Source organism: Leuciscus leuciscus (assembly GCF_965113295.1).
Source record: "Leuciscus leuciscus genome assembly, chromosome: 2".
NCBI lineage: Eukaryota > Metazoa > Chordata > Actinopteri > Cypriniformes > Leuciscidae > Leuciscus > Leuciscus leuciscus.
Genome location: NC_138726.1, coordinates 22,813,148 through 22,836,952, shown reverse-complemented (window position 1 = coordinate 22,836,952; position 23,805 = coordinate 22,813,148). Strand labels below are relative to the sequence as shown.

At 36.8% G+C, this 23,805-nt stretch overlaps 2 protein-coding genes across 3 annotated transcripts in view; both read left to right on the top strand.

Annotated features, from left to right (window-relative positions):
• The first annotated feature begins 2,318 nt into the window (after positions 1-2,318).
• rwdd (RWD domain containing 4) lies at positions 2,319-10,803 on the top strand. 2 transcript variants are annotated; one of them, XM_082153188.1, is made up of 8 exons: positions 2,319-2,516; positions 2,838-2,918; positions 3,496-3,605; positions 5,432-5,582; positions 5,799-5,913; positions 6,001-9,261; positions 9,419-9,524; positions 10,402-10,803. In XM_082153188.1, exons 1-6 carry the CDS (start codon positions 2,493-2,495, stop codon positions 6,057-6,059), a joined length of 540 nt encoding a protein of 179 aa, XP_082009314.1. In that variant the 5' UTR covers positions 2,319-2,492; the 3' UTR covers positions 6,060-9,261; positions 9,419-9,524; positions 10,402-10,803. The 2 variants fall into 2 exon arrangements, with proteins under 2 accessions (XP_082009314.1, XP_082009313.1); XM_082153187.1 differs by having other exon boundaries at positions 6,001-9,524.
• A 1,541-nt stretch (positions 10,804-12,344) lies between these two features.
• rell1 (RELT like 1) overlaps positions 12,345-23,805 on the top strand; it is a 28,857-nt gene continuing 17,396 nt past the window's right edge. The window contains exons 1-2 of the mRNA XM_082152986.1: positions 12,345-12,726; positions 22,204-22,410. Coding sequence (XP_082009112.1) covers positions 12,693-12,726; positions 22,204-22,410 — 241 coding nt within the window. The 5' untranslated portion in view covers positions 12,345-12,692. The remainder of the gene's footprint in view (positions 12,727-22,203; positions 22,411-23,805) is intronic.

Here is a 23,805-nt window from a genome sequence, read left to right as displayed (position 1 = left end):
AATTACAGTGACAATGAATTAAGAATTCACTATAGTGTATTATTATTTTAAAAATGTAGAGACTAATATATGAATGAATTAACTAAAAGTTTGCAAATAATTTTTAATTACTTTATTTTTTTTACAGTTCTGCATAAGTTAGAGCTTAGACTGGTTTAAGTTGAAGCTTTTTGCTTCCAAAACAAGCTTTATGTTTGCACATAACAACATTGCGATCCAAAATGAAAGGCTGGCAAGAGAGGCTGTGGGCTTGGAAACAATGGATCTCTAAACGGATCATGTTCAGTATGTGGTTTCTGTGACTATCATTACTCACTCATCAGGAAATGTTAATGCCATTCAGTTTTTAAACACTGCAATACCATCAAAGCAAGCATACAAATGGTTACAACACACACGCACAATAGTCCTCTTGCAACTTTGTCGTAAAAGAGATTGTGTAGAGCCAACCAGTCATGTAATTCAGACTGTGGGAGTAAAAGCTTTGGCCAGCTGCCTGCAGTTCCTTGCCTAAAGAAACATACAATGGTGTAAAATATACTTTTGGCTCCACAGTGCCATATGCTCAGCCACGAATGCTTTGGGAGCACAAAAACAAGTCGCACAACTGAATCAAACGGTCAGAATGCTCAAAAATTAATGCACATAACAGAAAGTTTGTGGAGAGTGGTGTGTCATTAAATGGCTCCTTGCTTTCCCACATCACAATGTGTGGGTTTGACTCAGAACAGCAAACTTTGTCTCATGTGCTCATACCACTGTAAGATACCTTAGCCCAATGGAGCTATGATAAATATTGCATTTTCAGAGAGATGATAAATGATTTATTCTTGACCCTGAGTTGTGTCTTTTCTAAACTTATTTTTGGATGGCTTGTTTAATGGAAGAGGTCTGGTGATATAGATCTGAAATTAGAACAGTAAATCTTCCCAACAGGTAATTTGGCTATCGGTCTGTCAGAAGTGAGCTGGGATGCCCCTCGACTCTCTGGTGAGTCTCAGCTCGGTCTTCAAAGGCAGGGTTTGCTCAATAATCAGAGAGGGCTTTAATCATGACTCAGTGTTGACCCGTAAACCACATGTAAATGAGTGCTAATAATCAACATGTCGCTGTGAAGGTGCTTTTTCCTGATTACTATGTAGATGTGAACTATTAAGCAAAAGGTGTAAAATTATATTGTTTTGTTCTGATTAGATTATATAAGTGAAGCCTTTTTAATTAGAATGCAGATAGGAATTGATGAGCTACAGATAATGCATAATGACCACTTTTTGCATAAAACATGAGTTAAATACTTAGCAGATTACTTCAGTTTTCAGTTGTCACAATGATACCTGCTATTAGTGGGATAGTTCACCTGGAAATGTAAATTCAGTCATCATTTATTGTCTTTCCAAACCTGTATGACTTTCTTCTGTGGAACACAAAATAATATGTTTTGAAGAATGTAACAGTTTTCATTAACCAATGACTTCTGGTGTATGGGGATGTATTTTCTTTGATATTCAACAGAAAAAAGGGAGTCATACAGGCTTGCAATGACATGACAGTGATGACAGAATTTACATTTTTAGATAAACAGTGAATTCAACAGTAAAATAATAATAAAGGAACACACACACACACACACACACACACACACACACACACACACACACACACACACACACACACACACACACACACACACACACACACACACACACACACACACACACACACACACACACACACACACACACACACACACACACACACACACACACACACACACATTGTACCTAATAAATATAACATTTTAAACATTTATGACAACTTGCCCTAACCTGACATTTATGAAAAATAGGTCTACTCTTGAGCACACAATTAAAATCTTAATATAAAATTAACTGCTGTCTTCGTTTTCAGTGTTATTTTGTTATTTTATTATCTTATTTATCCAATAACTGTTACAAAATATGATATATAGGCCTATTGAATTGTTGGATTAGAGTCACAAAAAATTACTCTATTACTCTAATATTACTTTGATAGTGTAGTGCTTTTTAACTGGGCAATAACACTTTTGGAGGGTAACGTTAGATGCATATTTTCTTAGGATTTAATGTTTTATTTCCTTAATCTTTGATATGTAGTAGCCTACACTCATTCGCCATCTTTTTTGCTTGATACTCGAAATATGACATAATGCACAATTCCATTCAAAGACATATAGTGTTTTGTCGCCATCTAGTGTGTATTAAGATGTGTTGCAGTGCCAGTGCATTTCTGCACTCCAGTCCTGCAGGGGACAGTAACCGTGACTATCATCTGAGAGATGACACTCTTCTCTTTTGAGTTGACTGTGCGAGACTGACTATATTCTGAGTTACAGTTACAGGATTCTTAAAGCATGTTGATCTTCATTAGTGTTTAAACTTTGTTTTGACCACAGTCCGCTGATACACCAGCGCTGTTTATGACTGGATTAAAGTGTTAGATTGGCGAAAAACATGACTGCCAATGAAGACCAGGAGGTGAGACAGATATAGCTAAAGCTAACATGAGCTAAAGGATGCTCACTAAATGCATTGTGGAAGTTTTATGAAAGCTGTGTATACTAACCTAACCACAAACTTAATGAATATCTTGTTTATGCCCACATTTCATTCTGAAATTGAATAACACTATACAAAAAAGGAAAGTGGTGGTACCATGGTACAGCGATGATATTACTGTATAGTGTTTCCATTTTTATGTTCCATGGTATCATACTAGGAAAATACAACGGTAAATGTCCAAAACAGGGTAATACCATGGTATTGCAGGGTTATTGACACTGAAGTGTTCTTGTCCAGATGGAGTTGGAGGCTCTGCGTTCAATCTATGAAGGAGATGACTGCTTTAAAGAGCTCAGCTCTGTTTCTTTCCAGTTCAGGGTAAGAACTGCTTCTCGACACTAATACTTTAGTTCAGTGGTGTGAAAAAAGTCATAAATACACCAAATACTGTTTACTTTGACTTACAGTGATGTTTTATTTAGCCTATGCCGTACAGATAAAATGAACACTATTTACATACATTTATTTAGCAGACACTTTTATCCAAAATCTCTATCTATCTATCTATCTATCTATCTATCTATCTATCTATCTATCTATCTATCTATCTATCTATCTATCTATCTATCTATCTATCTATCTGGTTTAGTAAACAAGCTAGAGCAGAAGTGAAATGCAAAGTAAATAAACAAATAAATAAGAGTGCCTTGGTTTATACATTCTTTAGTGGTATAACACTCTTACACTTTTGTGATGGTATAATGTATTTAACTGATTAACCTATTCATATATTGTTGGTTTAGATGATATTGTATTAATAATATGTTTGCATAAAAACATATAGTATAGCACTACTATTGTACCTTGTCCAAAGGTTTTTGCTAATATCATGGTACTTTTTGTGTCTGAATTGTGTTTTCTTCTTCTTTTGTATTTTTTCTTTTTTCTTTTGTAGATAGGAGATGTTGATGACCCTAAATCCTTCCTGCTAGAAGTGTCTTGGCCAGAGAACTATCCTGAAACTGCACCGCACATATCATTAGATACTTTTTTCAACAACAGAATGTAAGTTGTTCACAGTATAATTGTTTTAGCCTTTCATTGTGGCTAAAATGTTCTAACCTAAATTCATAGATTGTACTTGACCAAGATATGTCAGATTATGTGCACTGGATATGTTTATATTTTTAATATACAAGTGTTCAAAAGTTTACGGTTCAGTAAGATGTTTTTGACAGAAGTCTCTTATGCTAACCAAGGCTGTATTGTGAAATATTATTACACAAGGTTCCTACGCAGTTTGGAAAAGTATGGAATTTGATTTGAGTAATATCCAAGTCTGATCTGGATAAGGATGGGGGAAAAAACAGAGTATGGAAAAATATTTGTGTTTCCAGACTATTGGCCCTATTCAGTTTTCTAAACTATAAAATTTCGAATTTCGAAAAATAAATGTATCGTATTAGCAGTGTTTCCATGGCAAAAGTTTAGTGATCATTTAGTGATTGTCAAACACGAATTAATGAATTCATGTTGCAACTTTTAATTATGCAAAACTGTAACCATAAGTGAGCCTATTTTGAACTTCACTAAAAGAAGGAATGTTTACTCAATTGCCAGGGCCACTTAAACCAGAGACAAATAAAGGAGCAAACAATCATCTAAATCAGACTTTGCTGGTTGCAACATCAGACCACATTTACAGTATCGAACTGATGTGTCAGAGTTGAATATATGCAGGTTATAAAGCATTTTTGGTTTCTTCACACCATTTAAGAAAACCATTGAAAATAATATTTACAGGTGACTGACCTATACACCTAGCCTGACTACGTCAGACTTCCTACTTCCGCTAATTTCATTTCGCTCCTGTAGTCAGTCTGAGATAGCAGCCTATCTTTCAGTTTTCCACCGGCCTGAAAACAGCCGGGCCAATCAACGAACAGAGGGCGGGCTGAGAGCCGTGACGTAGACGCTGATTGTACCGTGGATGCGTAGATTTACTTCACATAATCTGCAAAAGTCGTTCACAGCCATGTTCACTCCGGTATTTCGCTCGATGGTTTAGTTTTTGCATCATACATGCGTTTACAGTGGAAGTTAGATGCGGCTGATCATGCGCATAACACACGCCATAACCAAACGTTATGTGATTGGCTTACGGGTAACCAATGATTTTAAACTTCAGACAAGCGCCCCCCCGCGAGAGAGAAAACACTTCTCTATTATGCCCTTCCAGACTCTGTATACGAAGCAAAGTGAAGTAGCAGAGTCTGGTATTACCAGGCTACTATACACCTAATTTAATGCTGAAAATAACGCTGTATATAAACCATTTATGTTAACTATGGCATGAAAAAATCTACAGAGAGGTATGCAAATTTGAGGCTGGAGAAGTATGGAATTTTTACAATTTAAAATAGCTTGCTTTTTAAATATATTTTAAAATGTAGTTTATTCCTGTGCTGGCAAAGCTGAATTTTCAGCATAATTACTCCAGTCTTCAGTGTCACATGATCTTTCAGAAATCATTTTAAAATGCTGATTTAGTCCTCAAGAAACATTTATTATTATCAATCAGTGTTGAAAACCGTTGTGCTGCTTAATATTTTTGCAGAAACCGTGATAATTTTTTTTCCCAGTATTCGTTAATAAATAGAAATTTTTGTAACAATGTGAAAGTCTTTACTGCCACTTTTGATAGATTTAATGCATATTTTTCTTAATAAAAGTGTATATGTATGCACTTTTTTTTTTTTTTTTTTTATACTTACTGACCGCAAGCTTTTGAATGGTACTTGACATTCTATTAGATTTATATTGAATATCATATTTCATAGTGCAAGTAGGTTATTGGATTTAACAGGATTAAATGAACCTTCTAATTTTAGATCGCTGGAGACAAAGCAGTACATTCTCTCAAAGATGAGCGAACAGGTGGAGGTCAACCTCGGCACTGCCATGATGTACACTCTTTTTGAGTGGGCCAAAGAGAACCAGGAAACACTCATGGAAAACCACCAGCCCGTGACAACCGCTGTGGTCTGTATTCTTGACGCGCTGGGCTCTCTGAATATATTGTGCAATGTCTGCACTAGTGCTTTCTGATATATTTGACATTATATCTTTAAACAATTAAATCACTTCAAAAGAACAGAGTGAAGGTCTCTTGTACTGTAGCTATGGAAACTGATTGTTCAGAATGACTTTTTCACAGCTCCTGTAAAAAAAAATTGAACGACTGGTATTGTTTCTCAGACCTTGATATCCAACAGCGATGTCATGAATAATTCCACCTCTGTCAGTAAGAAGAAGAAGGACAAGAAAGAGCAACTAACCAAATCACAGAAGAGGAAACTGATTGGAAGAACAGGTTAGTATCATTGGCTAAAAAACTAAAGAAGTTTGGCTTTGTTGTTTGAATGCACACTGATGTGAATCTGCCCTTTGCAATAAACAGATAATAAGGGTGAACTACCAAGAGGTTGGAACTGGGTAGATGTTATTAAGGTAAGATAAAATAGAATGATTTACTACAAATGCCATTTGATGCTTAAAATATAAATGCACATTCTTAAGGCCCCTGATGTACTTAAAGCGATGTTCTTTTTCGTTCCTCGCTTAGGGATAAAAATGAGTTTGGTATAAGTAAGCAGTGGCATATACTGAACATCCCGACGCCGTCCACGCTGCTGAGAGCGCGTTTAGATGAATATGTTAAAGGTGCATTAAGCAACTTTTAATGGTAAAAATACCCGTTTTCTAACCCATACATGCTTAAACAATTGCCTGATGGGCTGAATGAGCCCTTCTCTGATCACTGAGATTGTCTCTATAATCCTGTAAAGTAAAATAAATAAGAGGGATTCGGGCCGGAATTTTAGACTGGGCGTGACCGTGACGTCATGCGCGTTCACGGCACGCTCACATAGCTATGTCTGGCAGGTTTGTGTATTCGCCGGCATTCTCTGTAGAAGATGGATTGTAAGAGACCTGCTTGTAGTTCATTTCAAACACCAACGCAAACTCCACGCAAGATAAAAAAAAAGAAAACTTGTCTCTAGTGCAACCAAAAGGGCAAAATTAGACTCAGACAGGCGTCGGAATAAGACGAGAGTAAACATAGGGACAGCAGTTGAAAAGTATTGACACATTTCACATAAATGTTCATCAGTGTGTATTGTCCCTGGCAAAATATCTACTAAATAAATCTGCACTACATGTAGTTTAATGATTTGCTATTCGATTAAAACAGTTCAAATATCTTGAGTGTGATATAAAATGCTGATATATAAGTTAGATAATTAGACAAAAATTTTGAGCAAATTACTGCTTAATTAGGATGTATTGCTATTGGAATATGCTACTTAGCAGATCAATAAAACAGGCTAAACCCCCGCAAATCTTCGGCGGATTAGCCTGTTTGGCTTTTATGGTATATTTGGCTTCATAGTGCCATTTAATTGTTTATTACCTTGAGACAATTGAGTGTACTTTTTTGACCGACTGTGCTTTGAGCTTTTACAAAGTAACAACTTATATTGTTCATGAACGTGTTTCCATAATAATACAATCATAAGTGGATACAGTAAACACATAACACAGTTCAACATGGAGATAGATGGAAATAAAAAACAAAGTTTTCTACTACCCCCGTTTTTCCCTCACACATAAGTGTGTAATTTACTCAATTGCCTTTCCTTTCACATATTTCAAATGACTTGCAGATTTATAACTTTATTACCTCTGAAGACATTATGATTGTAAACAAAAGATTTGCGGCTGATGCTCCTTTGATTATGAACAGCTCGTGCTCGTGCAAGCGTGCGTGTGCGTGTGGTCCATGAGCGTGCACATCTCTGGCTGCAGTTTCACTTCCCGCCAGAGGTGGCATAGTTCTGCAAAAACTCAGAATCTTGCTTAATGCACCTTTAATATGTGCTGCACACTTTTCTCTCAATAACCAAATAAACACACTACAAAAAGACAGCAGTGAAAAAACAACAGTTAAAAAAGCATCTGATCATAGCGATGTGGATGTTTGCACAATCTCTGCAATTCGTCTCTCCAGTAAAATCACGTCGCATTTATTTATATAGCATTTTATACAGTAGATTGTTTAAAAGCAAGCAGCTTTACAGTATTAAACAAGAAAAAACAGTGTCAGTGGCTTAGAAATACAACTTTAATTTCTGTTATAAAGCGGCTCAGTGTGTTCATGCTTTTACTCATGTTTAACCTAGACGGACTGAACAGAAGAAATTAGGGTTGTCAGTAGTACTAAAAAAGTACCAGTAATACTAAAAAGAAAAATTGACTGTACCAGCATTTCCGCTTATAGACGATGCTTTCAAATGTTTTCGTTTGTGTTTGGTTGAGCGCGCCTATGCCTCAAAGGTTAAAGGGATAGTTCACCCAAAAATGAAAATTCTATCATTTACTCTTCCTTATGTTGTTCCGAACCTGTTGAATACAAAAGAAGATATTTTGAAGAATGTTGGTAACCAGACAGTCAACGGTAGCCATTGACTTCCTTTTTTTCCCCTACTATGGAAGTCAATGGCTACTGTCAACTGTTTGGTTACCAACATTCTTCAAAATATCTTCTTTTTAGTTCAACAGAAGAAAGAAACTCAACAGTTTTGGAACAACATAAGGAAGAGTAAATTTTATAATTAAAATGATTGGGTGAACTAACCCTTTAACAGTGCGTTTTTTATGCTCAACAGTGTTGAGCATTGTAGCCAATCACAAACATATCTGTCGAGCATGTGAACACAATGGCCAATCAGAGGTGCTAGTCAGTAAGTTAGTCAGAACACAGCTATAAATGCAGGTTTTTTTTAACATGAGCTGCACACTCGCGAATCCTTTCATTACAACCAACAAAGTGTAAACGCAATGCAAATAAGAGACTGATTGTACATTTAAAGGGATAGTTCACTTTGAAATAACATTTTGGTATGTTTTAGCTTACCTCAAGGGCATCCAAGATGTAGGTGTCTTTTTTCCCGCAGTTGTTTCAATTTTGATATTTTTAGGTCAAACCGTTCTTGTCTGTCAGTCATATAATGCAGGTCGATGGTCACTGTCTCAAAGAGCATGCACAGAGTCCAAATTAAAACAATTCCCCGTCGTCCAAATTAAACAATTCCCCATCGCAAGTACACATTGATGGCCCAAGACACGAAACGAGCGGTTTGTGTGAGAAAACGAACAGTATTTATATCGTTTTTACCTCTTGTACACAACCACGTCCAAGTGATCTGAGAGGGCGGGCGGGTATAGATATATACAATAGAAGTCGCCTTGGCTACTGCAGTTCATTGGAACGAAACCGTAGCCAATGCGACATCCAGTGTATATATCTATACCCGGAGAAGATTTCAACGCCAAAGAAGGTGGAGCCTCAGAGCCACACCTACCTATTACGCAATCGACACGGACCAATGGTAGCTCGAATATGTTTACTTAATATTCGTAATATTCAACAATATTATTGATCTGACTGTACTGAGTCTGTTGTATGAGATGTGAACTGAGCTGGACGATGACATCACTGTTTTCTGCAGAACTGCTTTATAGATGAAATGAACTAATATTTGATGATCTTTACAATGGAACTGAATCAACACTGAACTGACTTCAGCTGAACAACTGTTATCACTGTAAAGCTGCTTTGAAACTATCAGTATAGTATAAAGCGCTATATCAAATAAAGGTGATTTGACTTGACTTTTTTACCGGCCAGAGCGAACTTTTCCAGAAAAGCTATCAAGCTGTTTTGAACTCCCTAAATGAACACCAAACAAACTTCTTTTTGGCCTGATTTTGTTCGAAATGACGTCACACCAGTTCTTTCGCCGAAGTATTTTCAGGGCCTTTAAACATTCAGAGACTTGTTTTATAATGTCTGTCTTTTTTCTCTTTTTGTATGGGGATCCCGACCATACGTTGCCACGTTTTCTGTTCACCAAACAGCATGTAAGCAATTTATATTATATAAGATATAATATACAGTGGCCCAAGAAGTGTTTGGACTCTAAGGTCATACTTAAGACAAACTGTTTGTATGTTGTGACATTAGATAACAAATATCAAACCAAACAGTGTTTATTTGAAAGAAAAACTATCCAAGTGTTTCACGGAAATGTGAAATTGAGGCTTTAAATAAGACAAAAGTGTTTGAGCCTAGTTGATATGCTCTAGTGTAGGACACCTGTGTGAACTGACTTCATACATCCCATCCACTACAAATCACCTTGGGAGTAGATGTATTGGCATCATATATTTTTATGATGCCAGTTGGTTTGATATTTTATTATCTAATGCAATGGATACATACAGATTATGTATTGCTGATGTATTCATATATTTTTGGGGCCTCTGTATTTTGAATTAAATATTCAGGTAATCATATTAGTGAATGGCATAATGAAACAATGTTAATAGCTTTTAAATAACAATTGACATTATGAAATACTACAACTTGGACTACTTGGAATACTACAACTCTCAAATGAATTATGTAATTCATACACTACTGTTCAAAAGTTTGGGGTCAGTAAGAATTTTTTTTAATCTTTTTTTAAGTAATACTTTTATTCAGAAAGGACACATTAAATTGAGGTGACAGTAAAGACATTAATAATGTTAAATATATTTATAATTATTATATTTCACAATATTACAGTTTTTACCACATTTGTTCAAATAAATGCAGCCTTTGTGAGCATAAGAGACTCCTTTCAAAAACACACAAAAAAAATCTTCCCAATCCCAAATCTTTAAACGGTAGTCCACGCTTATAATACTTTTACATATTTCTTGTCTTCTTTCTTGTTTTTGTTTTTTTCTATAGCTGAGCAAAACTGGAGGAAAAGATGAAGATTAGAGATACTTGAGAAGGAACGATGGATTGATGTAGTGCCGGGTGAATGTATGGATGAATTGTGTCTCTGTGCACTTGTTTATTTTTTTATTTTATGAAAGCTGACCTGAATTCTCTTCGGCCATGATTTCAATTCACCTGAAGCTGCCACAGAGCCGATTTGACACTGAGTGGAAGGAGCTCTGCCGTCACAAAGACACGTGTCCTCACAGCCACAGAAGTGTGTGCTAAATTAGCTGAGCCACACGTGAACATCATGAGGCGTGTGTTAAGTAAACTAACACAGGTTGAAATGCTTGTATTTTGGAACTGTTAGAACAGTTGGGCGTCACTTAATAAAGATAACATCAGTGTGATGTGCAATTTAATTAATCTTGTGTAATGTCCTTTAAAATGCATCATGGGTAGTTTAAAGGCGTGATTCAATCTGACGGGTTACTAAAATAAAACAAGGTCTGCGTCCGAAACCACATACTCTTGTGTAGGTACTTATTTTGAAATGAGTAATTACTTTACGACAGCTAAATAGTATGTTCTATATAGTGTACTATAAATGTGTGTAGTATGTATGTAATCTGGACGTACTACATTCACCATGCTGTCATTATCATGTGACCTACCAGCATCAGCGCTATTCATAAATCTTCTACCATGGCCTCATGGGATATTCAAGTGCCCATCGTATGCATACTCTTTTATGAGTACTGTGAATTCAGACACGCTTATTTAGTCACATACTGTTTTTCAATCTTTACAGTAGGGAAGTATGTGATTTTGGATGCAGCCAAGTATTATTTAGCAGGTCATGTGATCTCAACATGGCAGCTCTCTATAAGACTCCCTCTGTCAAAAAAAAAGGAAAATTGTGGAAGACATTTTATGAGGGTATATATATATATATATTTTTTTTTTAAATAAAGTGTTTTAAAGCACAGTCTTTGTAGATAAAACAGTGCCTTTCTTGTTAAATGTGAAAACTGTGCGAGAGCATATGTCAGCGTAGTGGAAAGGTCTATTGCTGAATTCGTAACCGCATACTAGCATAGTACTCTTACTGCTTTTACCATAACTTTCTATGGCAAAAATAGTAAGAGTAGTATGCTAGTATTCCGAATTCAGCATATTTGCTTTTCAAAGTTGAGTATCACCGTCAAAGTGACTTAAAAGCCACAGTCTTTTCAAGTATTCTCTCTACTTCGAGAATGCTTGAAAGAGATAGTGAGGATTACCATCATCAACTAGATTTATTTTAAAAAACATCAAGAGGTAATTATAAAATACAATATTAACAAATTAAAAATGATCATTAAATGATTTGTTTCTCCCAAAACAAATTCAAGATCCATAATTTTTAGGACTGTATAGTATAGGGGCATTCTATTGAATAATTTGTCTATAACATTTAATAGGGTTTAATTTTCTTGTTCATAATAAGAATTAAGGATTTTTGCAGCGATTATTTTGGAAGATGCTTATAGTCTTTGCCATGCAGAATATAGAAATTCATAACACTTAAAGGAAGTTCACTTAAAACTGAAAAATCTGACATCATTTACTCACACTCAAGGTGTTCCAAACATGTATTAATTTCTTTCTTAAGAATGTAGGTAACCAGACATTTCATGGACCCCGTTGACTTCCATAGTAGGAAAAAAAAATACTATGGAAGTCAATGGGGCCCACCAACTGTTTTGGTTACTGACATTCTTCAAAATATCTTCTTTTGTGTTCAGCAGAAGAAAGAAATTCATATAGGGCTGAAACAACTTGAGCGTGAGTAAATGATGACAGAATTTTAATTTTTAAGTGAACTATTCCTTTAAAGCGCAGATTCCGACTCCAGACTTTTCCGGGTTTCCTCTTCCTCTGTGTTGCGCTTGTACACATGTAGAATCATGCTGCCCTCCGCAGGACTGGAAACGCACTATCTGCATACATGCAAACCAACACCATGCACTCGCAGAGTTGACAATTTTGTACGTCCAAGTATCTTTACAAACGCCTTTTGTCCTGGGGATTTTTCTACTTTCGAATCCGAGTAACTCAAGTCCACCGGACCTCGTGGGTAACAGCTTTGAGCATTGCTGTACGGAGTTGCAACTTTAAGAGTGGGATGTCCCTCATCATAGCAGTGATAAGAATGAGGAAACACCAGTAGCCGTGAATGTAAGCACAGCGCAAAGCTCACGAGTCTGTGGACACTCCAGTCCGTGTCCGAGTTCATCTGTGGACGACAGAACGTCGGTCACACCGGTGGGCCGATGGCAGATCCCTCACAGCCCGTTACCGCGTCACGTAAGTACCCACCCCGCGTAAGACATGCTGGGCAGATCGATTCATTCCTTCTCCGGCAATTGATAATCACGCATCCACACACGCCTGTATTGTATCAGTATGTTTGTGGCGCACTTGGGTGAATGTTGGGGGTCCTTTGCGCAAGGTGCGTCTGTCTATCATAAAGTTATGATGACCTGGCATTGCTCGCGACCCAGCACGCGCTGATCGATGGATCGATATGGTTTTTTTTAGTTCATTGTCGTGCGAACAGATTTGTTGACATTAGAAATTGCACTGCTCAGGCTGCTCTTTCATATCTCAGGGGACTTAATTGGGTTATCAATTATGTTTAATTTTACTATCAACTCCTAAATTACAATTACTGTATTAAGGGCAGCTGTAATTAAGCGGTGTAGCCTATATCACATGCGAAAGAGTGTTGTTATTGCTTTCAAACAGTAGTTCTATAAACAGTAAATAAGTCTTCGCTAATAAAAATATTGGTAACACTTTACAATAAGGTTCATTAGTTAACATTAGCTAGTATTAACTAACATGAACTAACCATGAGCAATACATTTGTTACTGTATTTGTTAATCTTTGTTAATGTTAGATAATACAAATACAGCTGTTCATTGTTTGTTCATGTTAGTTCACAGTGCATTCACTAATGTTAACAAGATTTTAATAAAGTATTAGTAAATGTTGAAATTAACATGAACAAAGATTAATAAATGCTGTATACATGCAGTTCATTATTAGTTCATGTTAACTAATATAGTAAACTAATGTTAACTAATGAACCTTCTTGTAAAGTGTTACCAAAATATTTTTGTGTCACCAAGCAACATAAACTGAAAGCTGGATTGGAACTGAATATGACTGGAGCGAAGCGACCGACTCAAAGCGTTCGGTAATCTATGGAAGTTTGTTTCCGCAAAAAATTATTATAACAACACTGTCAATGCCGAAATTAATTTGTTGTGGTCAGGTGGTAGCACAAATTGTAATTACGAGCTCTATGAGGACATTAAAGCTTTTTACGAAAGTTGAAATCTCGTAAAACGGTAATAACGATATGGCTTAACGCACATTTACTTCGCAATCGTTAAAAAAAGTATATTACTTAGGCCTATATTCTGATTGTTGGTAGAATGATATTCGGTTCTACATCCGCCATGTTGTTACTATCACCTGATCTTCCAGCATCAGTTGCGTCGCTTCACTGCCATTCATAAATCCTCTCCTGTGGCCTCATGGGATGGTAAAGTGTCCATCGAATGCTCACTTCAGAATCTCTCCATAAGTAGTAGGTCATCCAGGGACTTTTTGCCTACTGTTTTTTTGCATACTATTTGATTCATACTTTTAGATTTTGGACGCAGCGCAATACTGCATGTCAACTTCTTCAGTGACCTTGGTTCCGGAAGTATTGTTCCATTTATTTATTTTTTTCCATAGAAATTATTAAAAAGGAATTTTAAATTGTGAATTAACCAACCAGCTTTGAGGCGAATCACAACATTAATAACTTTGATTTGAAACAAAAAAGTATTTGAAACTCAGACAAAAAGACAGTTACACGACTGTGTACTTTTGGCTTTAAGGAAGGAAAGAACAACAATCCCATGAAGCACTGCAAATGACAAAAAAAAAAAAAAAAAAAAAGAAAGATAAATATAAAACTGTTGATTGTGTTACACGTAGTTTGAGAACGAAGGGAAACTGACTGTCTCGTCATTTGCAGTTATTGCTAAAGAGTTCTTTTGTTGTGGTTAGCTCTTTTTGATTCTCTCATTGGTAGATATTTTTTTTGTAGAATCCTGGGGAAACTGATGTTGGTTGATGTAGTTTTGCTGTTTAACCCAATTAAAACCCAATAATGAAATAAAAAGTTGAAAAAATGCATGGCGTTAACAAAAGCATATGCCTTTAACCTTCGCTCAAGGTCTGTCTGTAAAGGTTTATTGTTAAAAATCAGCCAAATTCCCTGTGGAGAAAATGAATGTCTCTCTTACTTCCAGAACCCGGCTGTTGCATTTATAGAGAGAAACCCCATCTAAAACCCAAAGTATACTTCGCTTGTCCAGTATACTTTGCAGTGGACATGATGTAAAAACACAGACACTCTTGAAAAGACAATGAGATATTTTCTGAAACTATTGAGTGCTTAGTATGAGATAAACGAGAGATTGCAGTTTTACATTACAATTTTCCAGGAGAAAAATCGAAGAAGCAAGGGGACTTAAGTGAAAGTCTCCATTTTCTCTCTCTGGTGGGAAATTTGAGATAGTGAAGATGATAAAACTTCGGTCTGTATTAACCCACACAGTATCCTAAAGTATGTGTTTGTCAGCATTGTTCTAACTTGCCATTCTGATTGCTAATCTAAATTATATAATACTAGATCTAGGAGTGAGGTAAGCAGTTTTTTTCCTTTTCTTTTCAGTTTTGTAGCAAAGATCTGTTTGGAATGTAGATTGAATACAATAGAATAGGCCTATTCAATTTCCCCACCACACCTATTTCTGACTGGAGCGTCACAAGCAGCAGCTGTTGTCTAAAAGGACAGCGTCCCTGGATTATTACTCAATTTGATGAACAGCAGTCACATGTTTGGATTGCTAATTGGAAACTACCAGTCTGAAATCTGTCTTTCATTTAAACTGCACTCTGCCTGAATGTCATTGTGTAGTTTGCGCAGATATTGAAATGAGATTGCGATTTTGACGTCATGTCTTATCTGCCCGTTTTAGTGCTCCATTAAGCAAGCGGAATGAAAAAGAAGGATTGTTTAGTTGGAATGCCTTCCCACAACTTACTCGAGTGATTTGAGTGTTTTTTTTTTTTTTATGACTGCACTTGTGACTTTAGATTACTGAGATTCTCTTCCATTGCGTTGTTAAGCCTGGATGCAGAAGTGGGTGGTAACTGTAATGCGTAGCTTGATGTTTGTTCACGTGTATGTGAGTCACGTCAGATCCTTGTCTTGCTAGTCATTCTGTCTGTTCAGAACTGCTCTGGCATTGAGCCAGTTTAACAGGATGGATGGTCACTTCCTACTCACCCAAACTTGCTGTATTATCATCTGTGTAGGCTTACTAGACCTTATTATAGGGATGGGCATCTCAATTTTGTAGCTGAGTACTATAATCCATAATGTAAAAAAGGGGGTTATCAATTACTTGAAAATAAAAATGTAAGTTAAAGGGATTGTCCAATCAGGATAATCAGTACACACAGTGCATATTAAATGGGGCCAACAGAAGCTCAAAAACGCTTGCTTGACACACTTGACAACTATATTAGCGCCAACACCAACGCACGATAGCATTCTGTTTTTTATAAGCATATGCTGCTGCTAGGCTATGTCTTCTGCTGCTTTAAATGCTCAAGCTATTTAAAGCCAGGTGGGTTCTGATTGGCTGTCAATGTTTTTGTCATTCATCAGCTGGGAAAATAGTTCTGAAAGTGATTCCAACAATAGTGTTCCTCTCTGTCATTATTGTTCTAGTTATGGTGTGGGCATCTCTATTCTGAAAGAATTAGAATGATTATTACAATTTTACAGTTATATAGATAACCTTTTATCAATAGATATGTATACGTAGATGCCACATTCGACCACTACAGACACATCTTTGCACTCCCTCCATCTTGGAACGGTCAGCGTGTCGTCACTCACCGTAAGGATCAAGAGATTTAAATTCCCGAAGAAATCAGATAACAGTTCACAGGTGAGAATGTGTTAGTTTGTGTTTTTGTAATAACTAAAGGCCAATTTATACTTCTGCGTCGAGTGTACGTCGTAGGCTACGCACGTAGGCGACGCCGTCGTGAGCATTTATACTTCTGCGAATGTCTGTGTTGCTCTGCAGTTACACCGCCGAAACGCTAGTTGGCGCGGGTGGGTTTTAATGTTCCACTGTGTTTACATTCCTCGCGGCTGTTTTGAGTTTAGGTTTCTACGAGCAATGGCGACTGAAGGAGTCATACAGATGGCTGTATTTCCGCACTTCTTCAAGCAATCTCTCGGTCACTTGGTCTATTTCCATGGCTCTTCACTGATCTTCGGATTTAAAAAATGGCGGGCGGGCGGTGCAGAGTGCAGAAGATCATTCCGGAAATGCGTAGGAGGAAACGCGATGCTATCCAGCCGACCAATCACAGATCTTGCGGTCCGCGTCGCCGCGACGCGTAGTTACATTTTTGAGGAGGTGCGCGTCAGGGTACGGCGAAGGGTACGACGTATGGTACACGTCAATGCGTATGCTACGCCGTACCTTCTACGCGCACCCGACGCAGAAGTATAAATTGGCCTTTACTATCACAGGTTTTTACTAGTGTAACTTTTTAATGTCATGTTAGCTGTCGCCTTCGCCTTGTATGTTAGTTTAGCAAAATCATCTGCTGAAGTCTATTGCAAATATAGATATTCATACATGCGTCGAACTACAGTTGCAGACACTGTCAACTTGCTCTTGAATGTTCACGGACCGGATTTGACCCTTCCAATATGGCGGCCGGAAGACCATAGACACAACCACTAATGAGGCCACATCTATGTGTGTGCATATATGCCATGTAGAAAGACACATCATGGCCATATTCCAGGGTGACAATGTAAAGATTCATCAGGCTTAATCTGTGAAAGAATGGTTGGGAGGGAGTATGAAGAATTATTTTCACACATGAATTGGCACCTCTGAGTCCAGACCTCAAATTCATTAAAACTCTTTGGTGCTCGATTAGACTTAAAGGGGTCATATAATGCAATTTTTGTACAAGCTACACACTCCATTGATTAGGGTTAGAAGAACTGTTGCCAAACATATAACACTTGTACACTTGTAAACATATCACCTCTTACCAGCAGACAAAGGCATAAGTCAAGAAGCCGATTGTGTACGTTCATTCCTTAGTACATTGTATTGTAGGCCTCTGCGGTCTGTAAATGTAGCAAGTCCAAGCATCAGTGCATGTGATATGCAGACATGCAGTAACAGACATTACAATTGGCTCTTTGTCTGCATGTGTGCTTGGCACATAGCTTATTGGGGGTCAGAGTTCAGTCCCAGAGACTGAGCAGGGATGAGCAGGAATGCCCAAAATACAGTTTATATAACCCTTTGACCTCTGGTGTGCAAGACATGCTTGAATAAAGAGTTATTTGTGTAGTGTTCGATTTTTCCAGATAAGAGTTTTGGGTGAAAGTCAGGTGTTGGTGTGCATATTGATTATTTTTTTTCTGCTTTTATGAATTTATGAAGGGAAGAGACTGAGAGAGAAACCTGTTTGCGAATCCTCGGAAACTGAGGGAGTTGTTTTGAGAAGGGAAATTAATTTTGTATGGGATCAATGGAGACATTATATCTGAAGTCAACAACCGATATTCTTCTCAAGAACTATTGACAGACTCTAGGAACAAACACCTTTTCCCATGCACCTGTGATTAAAATTTACATTACTGCCAGTTTCGAAACCTGTTATATTTATGTATTTTTTGCAATGGAAAAAAATAGGAATTTTCTTTAGAAAATTAATGATATGGTGCTACTGTGATGTTGGAGATTGCCAGAGTGTTTATATACTGTATGGTTGCAAAGGTGTTCCGATTGGTTTTATCACATGGTTCCTTGGTAAATTTGTGTGTTTTTTTTTTTTTTTTTGAGTAAAATGTAAATTCCTCGGTACATGGAAATTATTATATCAGAGTACCATGGTATTTCTTCGGCAATACGTAAAGGGTTATGAGTAAAAGATGTAGAGAGTGATGAAATGAGTGTAACTGTACAGTGGAAATTTACAGGGATTACTGATCCCCTGAGTCACTCACTGCAGGATACCATGCCAGTGTCTGTCCTCTGTGCTGTTCTCCGAGGTCATTCTTTCCCTCTGCAGCCTTTGCTTTCACTCATTCTTGCCCTTTCTGTCATCCTCTATGTATTTGACTGACCAAACACTTGGCCTGTCTCATTTAGAGCTGTGTAATGTGTTTTTCTGTCTGTGCAGACACTAGCTCTCAGCACTTATTGAATAAGCTGAGCTAATTCTGCTGTTAGCTCTCCTCTATGGCAAAAGTTTCAGAGTATAGCCTAGTAACTGAATAAAGTTATGATTTAATCTAGAAATGTGTCAACTAAATTGTCGATTTTGTGCGAAAGAGTCATTTTGTGTATATATAAACCTATGCGAAAAATACTTCTGGAAGCGAGGCTGTGGAAAAAGTGGGTGGGCACTTTTCAACTCCTCTCTCGACTGCAAAGCGGTTAAATCCAGTTGAAGACGCCTAGATGCTATAAGGGGAGGGACATTCTCATTCTTGCCAACATGTAATTGGACAAAAAAATTTTATACCCTTGAGTGCAAGACGAGTAATCATTATTTTTGGTTCATTTTCCCAGAGAACAGAAAGTGTGTAAATTTGGTCAACTTCAAGGGGCACATTAGTAGTATATAAAAATTAACAGATATGTACACAAAGCCCTTTGTCACAAAGTCTTTGATCTCTGTAACTATAAAATCAATCTAATCTTACTAATCTCTGTCAGTTTGTACCATATAGAACTTTTGGTTTATGTATAATGCATTCGATTTTTTGGGGGGTGAACCTTTAATGGGTTTTTTAATAATATTGAAAAATGAAATGCACATTGGCGGTACACATAAGGTTGTCTTCCGATTGATAGTTTTAAAGGGGTGGTTCGGGATTTTTGACATCTGACCTCATTTTTAAGTCAGCCTGGTTGTTATTCATCAGTGGAGACATTTATTTTTCAAAATTATCCAGTCCTTATATTTGGATAGTTAGCCGATGCTAGGCTAGCGCGAGTCAATGGTATATGTTAGCCAGCCATTAAAAACCGTTTTACCCACTCCACAGTGCACCAAACGCAAATCAATTATAACACTAGACTATCGATGCAAATGTCCGTTGAGAGAATAATGTTAGAAATCAAACTTACCTTTCATCTCAATGATCCCAAAGGAACTAGTTTCTCAGCAGCTGCGGAATTTTACTTTGCTCCGGTTAGTAATGCGGCAAAAAGTAAACACAGAACAGAAGCGCACTACAGTCGTTACATCCAGCTAACGTTAGCTAGCATTCCTCAGCGATATCAAAGTTGCGGCAGGTAAATACACTTGCGTCATGTGTGTACCGGCTCACTCGGTTGCCTAGGTAATCAATATCACTCCGCTGCTGCTGTAGACAAGGCTTATGATTACAGGGAACAAATTATAACTAATGCAATGTGATGAAAAGGTAAGTTTGATTTCTAACATTATTCTCTCAACGGACATATACATCGATAGTCTAGTGTTATAATTGATTTGCGTTTGGTGCACTGTGGAGTGGGTTAAATGGTTTTTAATGGCTGGCTAACATATACCATTGACTCGCGCTAGCCTAGCATCGGCTAACTATCCAAATATAAGGACTGGAAAATAAAATAAAATAAAATGTCTCCACTGATGAATAACAACCAGGCTGACTTAAAAATGAGGTCCGATGTCAAAAATCCCGAACCACCCCTTTAACTTCACTGAAGACATATCTGGCATTTGGATTAATAGAAATTAAACACCACTGTGTGTTGTTCTGAGACATACAACAATTCTGCTCTGTATGCTCTTTATAGGTAATATTTTTGTTGGAAAAATTGAGTAAAAGCACTAGCAGACAATATTGTGTCTAAAATATAACACAATATTAACTTCTTATTTATTGAATAAGAATTGAATAAGAACTATTTTTGTGTGATATTGTGCTTGTTACTTGTGTGATATTGTTAACTATATAATGATATATATACATAACTCATGCAGGGGCATTTTTGCCCTGATATCTTGAGTTTTAGGGCCATTCTATACAGGCTCCATTACGGAGTAAGTTTGTTGCCCTGCTTCATGTTCGTCACCAATCAACTGTATGAATTTTTAGATGACTTGCATTAGGGGTGGGCGATATGGTAAAAATATCATATCACGATTTTTTTCAGGAAAATCACGATTAACGATTTTATCACGATTCTTTTTTATGTTGGTTTTACTATTTTGTGACTGAGCATTACAGCCAAACTAATGTCCATATTTTAAAAACAAAGCCTTAGGTAACAAAATATAAAATATAAAATAAAAAAGAATGGCAGACGGGGCAAAGATAAAAAATATTTGTCATTATTTTCTTTGTTATTAAATATTAAGATCAAAGATACACATTACACACACAACTTAATATCCAAATTAAATAAACAGTGCTTTGTTTTCAGCTACAGGTGTATTTAACAGTAGCATTGAAGAAAGTAATTAAATGAACAAATATAAAAATAAAACAAAACATAGACTTCACTGTATAAATTATAAATTGATACTTATTAAAGCTACTATTAAAGTTATCAGTCAAGAGCAGTGAGTGATTTTCTCTTTGCATTTTGTTGTTTTATTAACAATAAAGGGATATTTCTCCTAAAAAGTCAAATTGTCATAATTTACTCTCTCAAGTTGTTTTAAACTCGAATAAGTTTCTTTCTTCGGTTGAAAATAAAAGTTATTTGGAAGAATGTGACTTCCATAGTATATTTTTCTCCTATGGAAGTCAATGGGGACCAGCTACTGTTTGGATAGCCACATTCTTCAAAATATTAATATTAGAAAAATATTAGAAGGAAATTAATACAGGCTTGGAACAACATTATAGTGCGTAAATAATGAGATCATTTTTATTTTTGGGCGAACTATCCCTTTAAGGACAAACGGCAGCGTGTTTACTATTACTACTGTCTCTTTAAGAGCTGCATTCGACGCGTCTTTTATACACGCATTTGACAAGCAGATTTTCTCTCAATTTTCTCAAGTTTGCTTTCACTTTAGACATCACCGACTTTGTTTATGTAAACCTTGTGTGTATATAACAGTATTAGCACAATAAGACTCGAAAGATAACTTAGACCAGTAGACTGGCGCTGGTAGACTGGCTTTAGTGCATGTGAGCTTCACATGTACGCGCTGAGAAACGCACACGTTAGAACAGCGCATCAGCACGCAAATTAAATGTTTAACCGACAAGGCATTAAAGCACATGCAAATTATGAACTTTTGTGAACTGCAGTGTCCCGTTCTGCTGCGTTAACATTTGATCTGAATATACGTCGCGTTGTTCAGTATGTTGGGACAGCAACAGCAACTGAGCAGCAACTGAGAATGCGCGGTACTACGATATTTCTTCAAAACCAGATCGTGGAGACATTTTAATCGTCCACGATAAAAAATCGTCATATCGCACACCCCTAACTTGCATAGGTCTGGGGTGGGTGTGTTTAATGTATTAATCATTTTAATGCATTATTTTTCGCCATAACTAATGAATTAAATTAACACGTTAAATCAAATCAATAGCCATAATAGTTATATGCAGTATAAGATATATATATATAATGGCTATAAGTAAAGTGTTACCAAACTTGTTTTATTAATTGATTGTCTCCTCTCTTCAGCTCCCAAGACTTTTGGGAACTCAGGGAACTCAGGTAACCCAGAGTATATTGCCTTTGGTCTGGTGCCTTTCTTCTTTCTGATGGGGCTTCTGGGAGTCCTCATCTGCCACATCCTGAAGAGGAAGGGCTACCGCTGTACAACCGAGTCAGAAGATGAAGAGCTTAAGAAAGAGGAGGTTGAAGAGGATAAAGATCCAGAAAAAGGAGGTGAGTGTTTTGTTGAAATTTGGTTAATATTTTGCATAAATTGACCGTGTTTCTTAAAATGGCTGAAGATGGTCAAACTTCCTCCAAAATAAATGGCACCTCATCATTCAGTTCCTGTGATTTTTGTTATGGGCAGTGAATTGCAGGAAGGAGTTTGTGAAATCAGGGATCTTAAAATGAACATTCGAGCAGCAGCTGTTTATTTGTTTTCTATTATTTGGCTCCTCGTTGCTTGCTGAAGTCAGATGGTTTGTTTATTAAAATGATTTGAAAGCTGTATGGTGTATAAGCAGTAGATTGAAATGAAAATGAAAACTGAAGAAGTAAATATTTTTAAACTACTTTCCTCTTAGCAATCAGTTGAAGGACCGTTTTAAGTGGATACGTGACCTCATTCCATGGTGTTTCAAGTTCTTGTGGGATGGCGGACTTAAGCGAAGATTTATATTCAGCCCACTTGAAAGCAAATTTAGTTTTTTCTTGTTTTCAGACATTCTTTGCTTTGGAAGAGAGGTGAAGAAATGTCATGGAAAAGAAAAAACTGTAGCCCCTTCTGTTAAGCCTCTTTTAGCACACTCACTCTAGTCTTATTTTATCTCATAAAAAAATATTCATCTTCTCATTGTTTTGACATGTCTTTGATTAAGTATTAACAGTAATCAGTTTTAGTACCGTCAATTTTAGATTGGAGAACAGCCAGTACTTAATACTCCACTCCATCGTGTTTCTTCCTCATCTTAGGGAGTTTTTCCTTGCCACAGTCGTCTTACTGATGGCATTTAGCCTTTATTTTCTAAAGCTGCTTTGAAACAATATGTATTGTGAAAAGTGCTGCACAAACTAGATTGACTTTCATTTTCTTAAGAAAATGTGAGTAACAGCCAATAAAGGTCTTGTCAAGTCACCTTTATTTATTTAGCACTTTTTACAATACAGAAAGTGCAGCTTTACAGTGATAACAGGAAAATACTGCAACAAAGTTTGTTTCGGCTGTACAGCAGAACTAGAAGAAAATAGTGTCATAGTCCTGCTTAGGTAAGTTCAGTGATGGTTCATTTTTGATGTGAAAAAGTTATTAATTTAGTTAATTTATCTATACAGCCGCTCTGGAGAAAACTGTGATGTCATTGTCCAGCTCAGTTCAGTTCTCATATAATTGGTGTCAATGCAGGCAGATCAATAATATTGTTGAATATTAAGTGTCCCCAGCTAAGCTAGCTAAAAGGCAGCAAAGGTGACAGTGGCAAGGAACCAAAACTCCATCAGGTGACAGAATGGAGAAAAAAAAACTTGGGAGAACCCAGGCTCAGTCGGGGGCCAGTTCTCCTCTGGCTATCGAGCGGACAGTGTATGATTATGATTCAGGGGGCATTACAGGTCAGAAATCAGATCGGA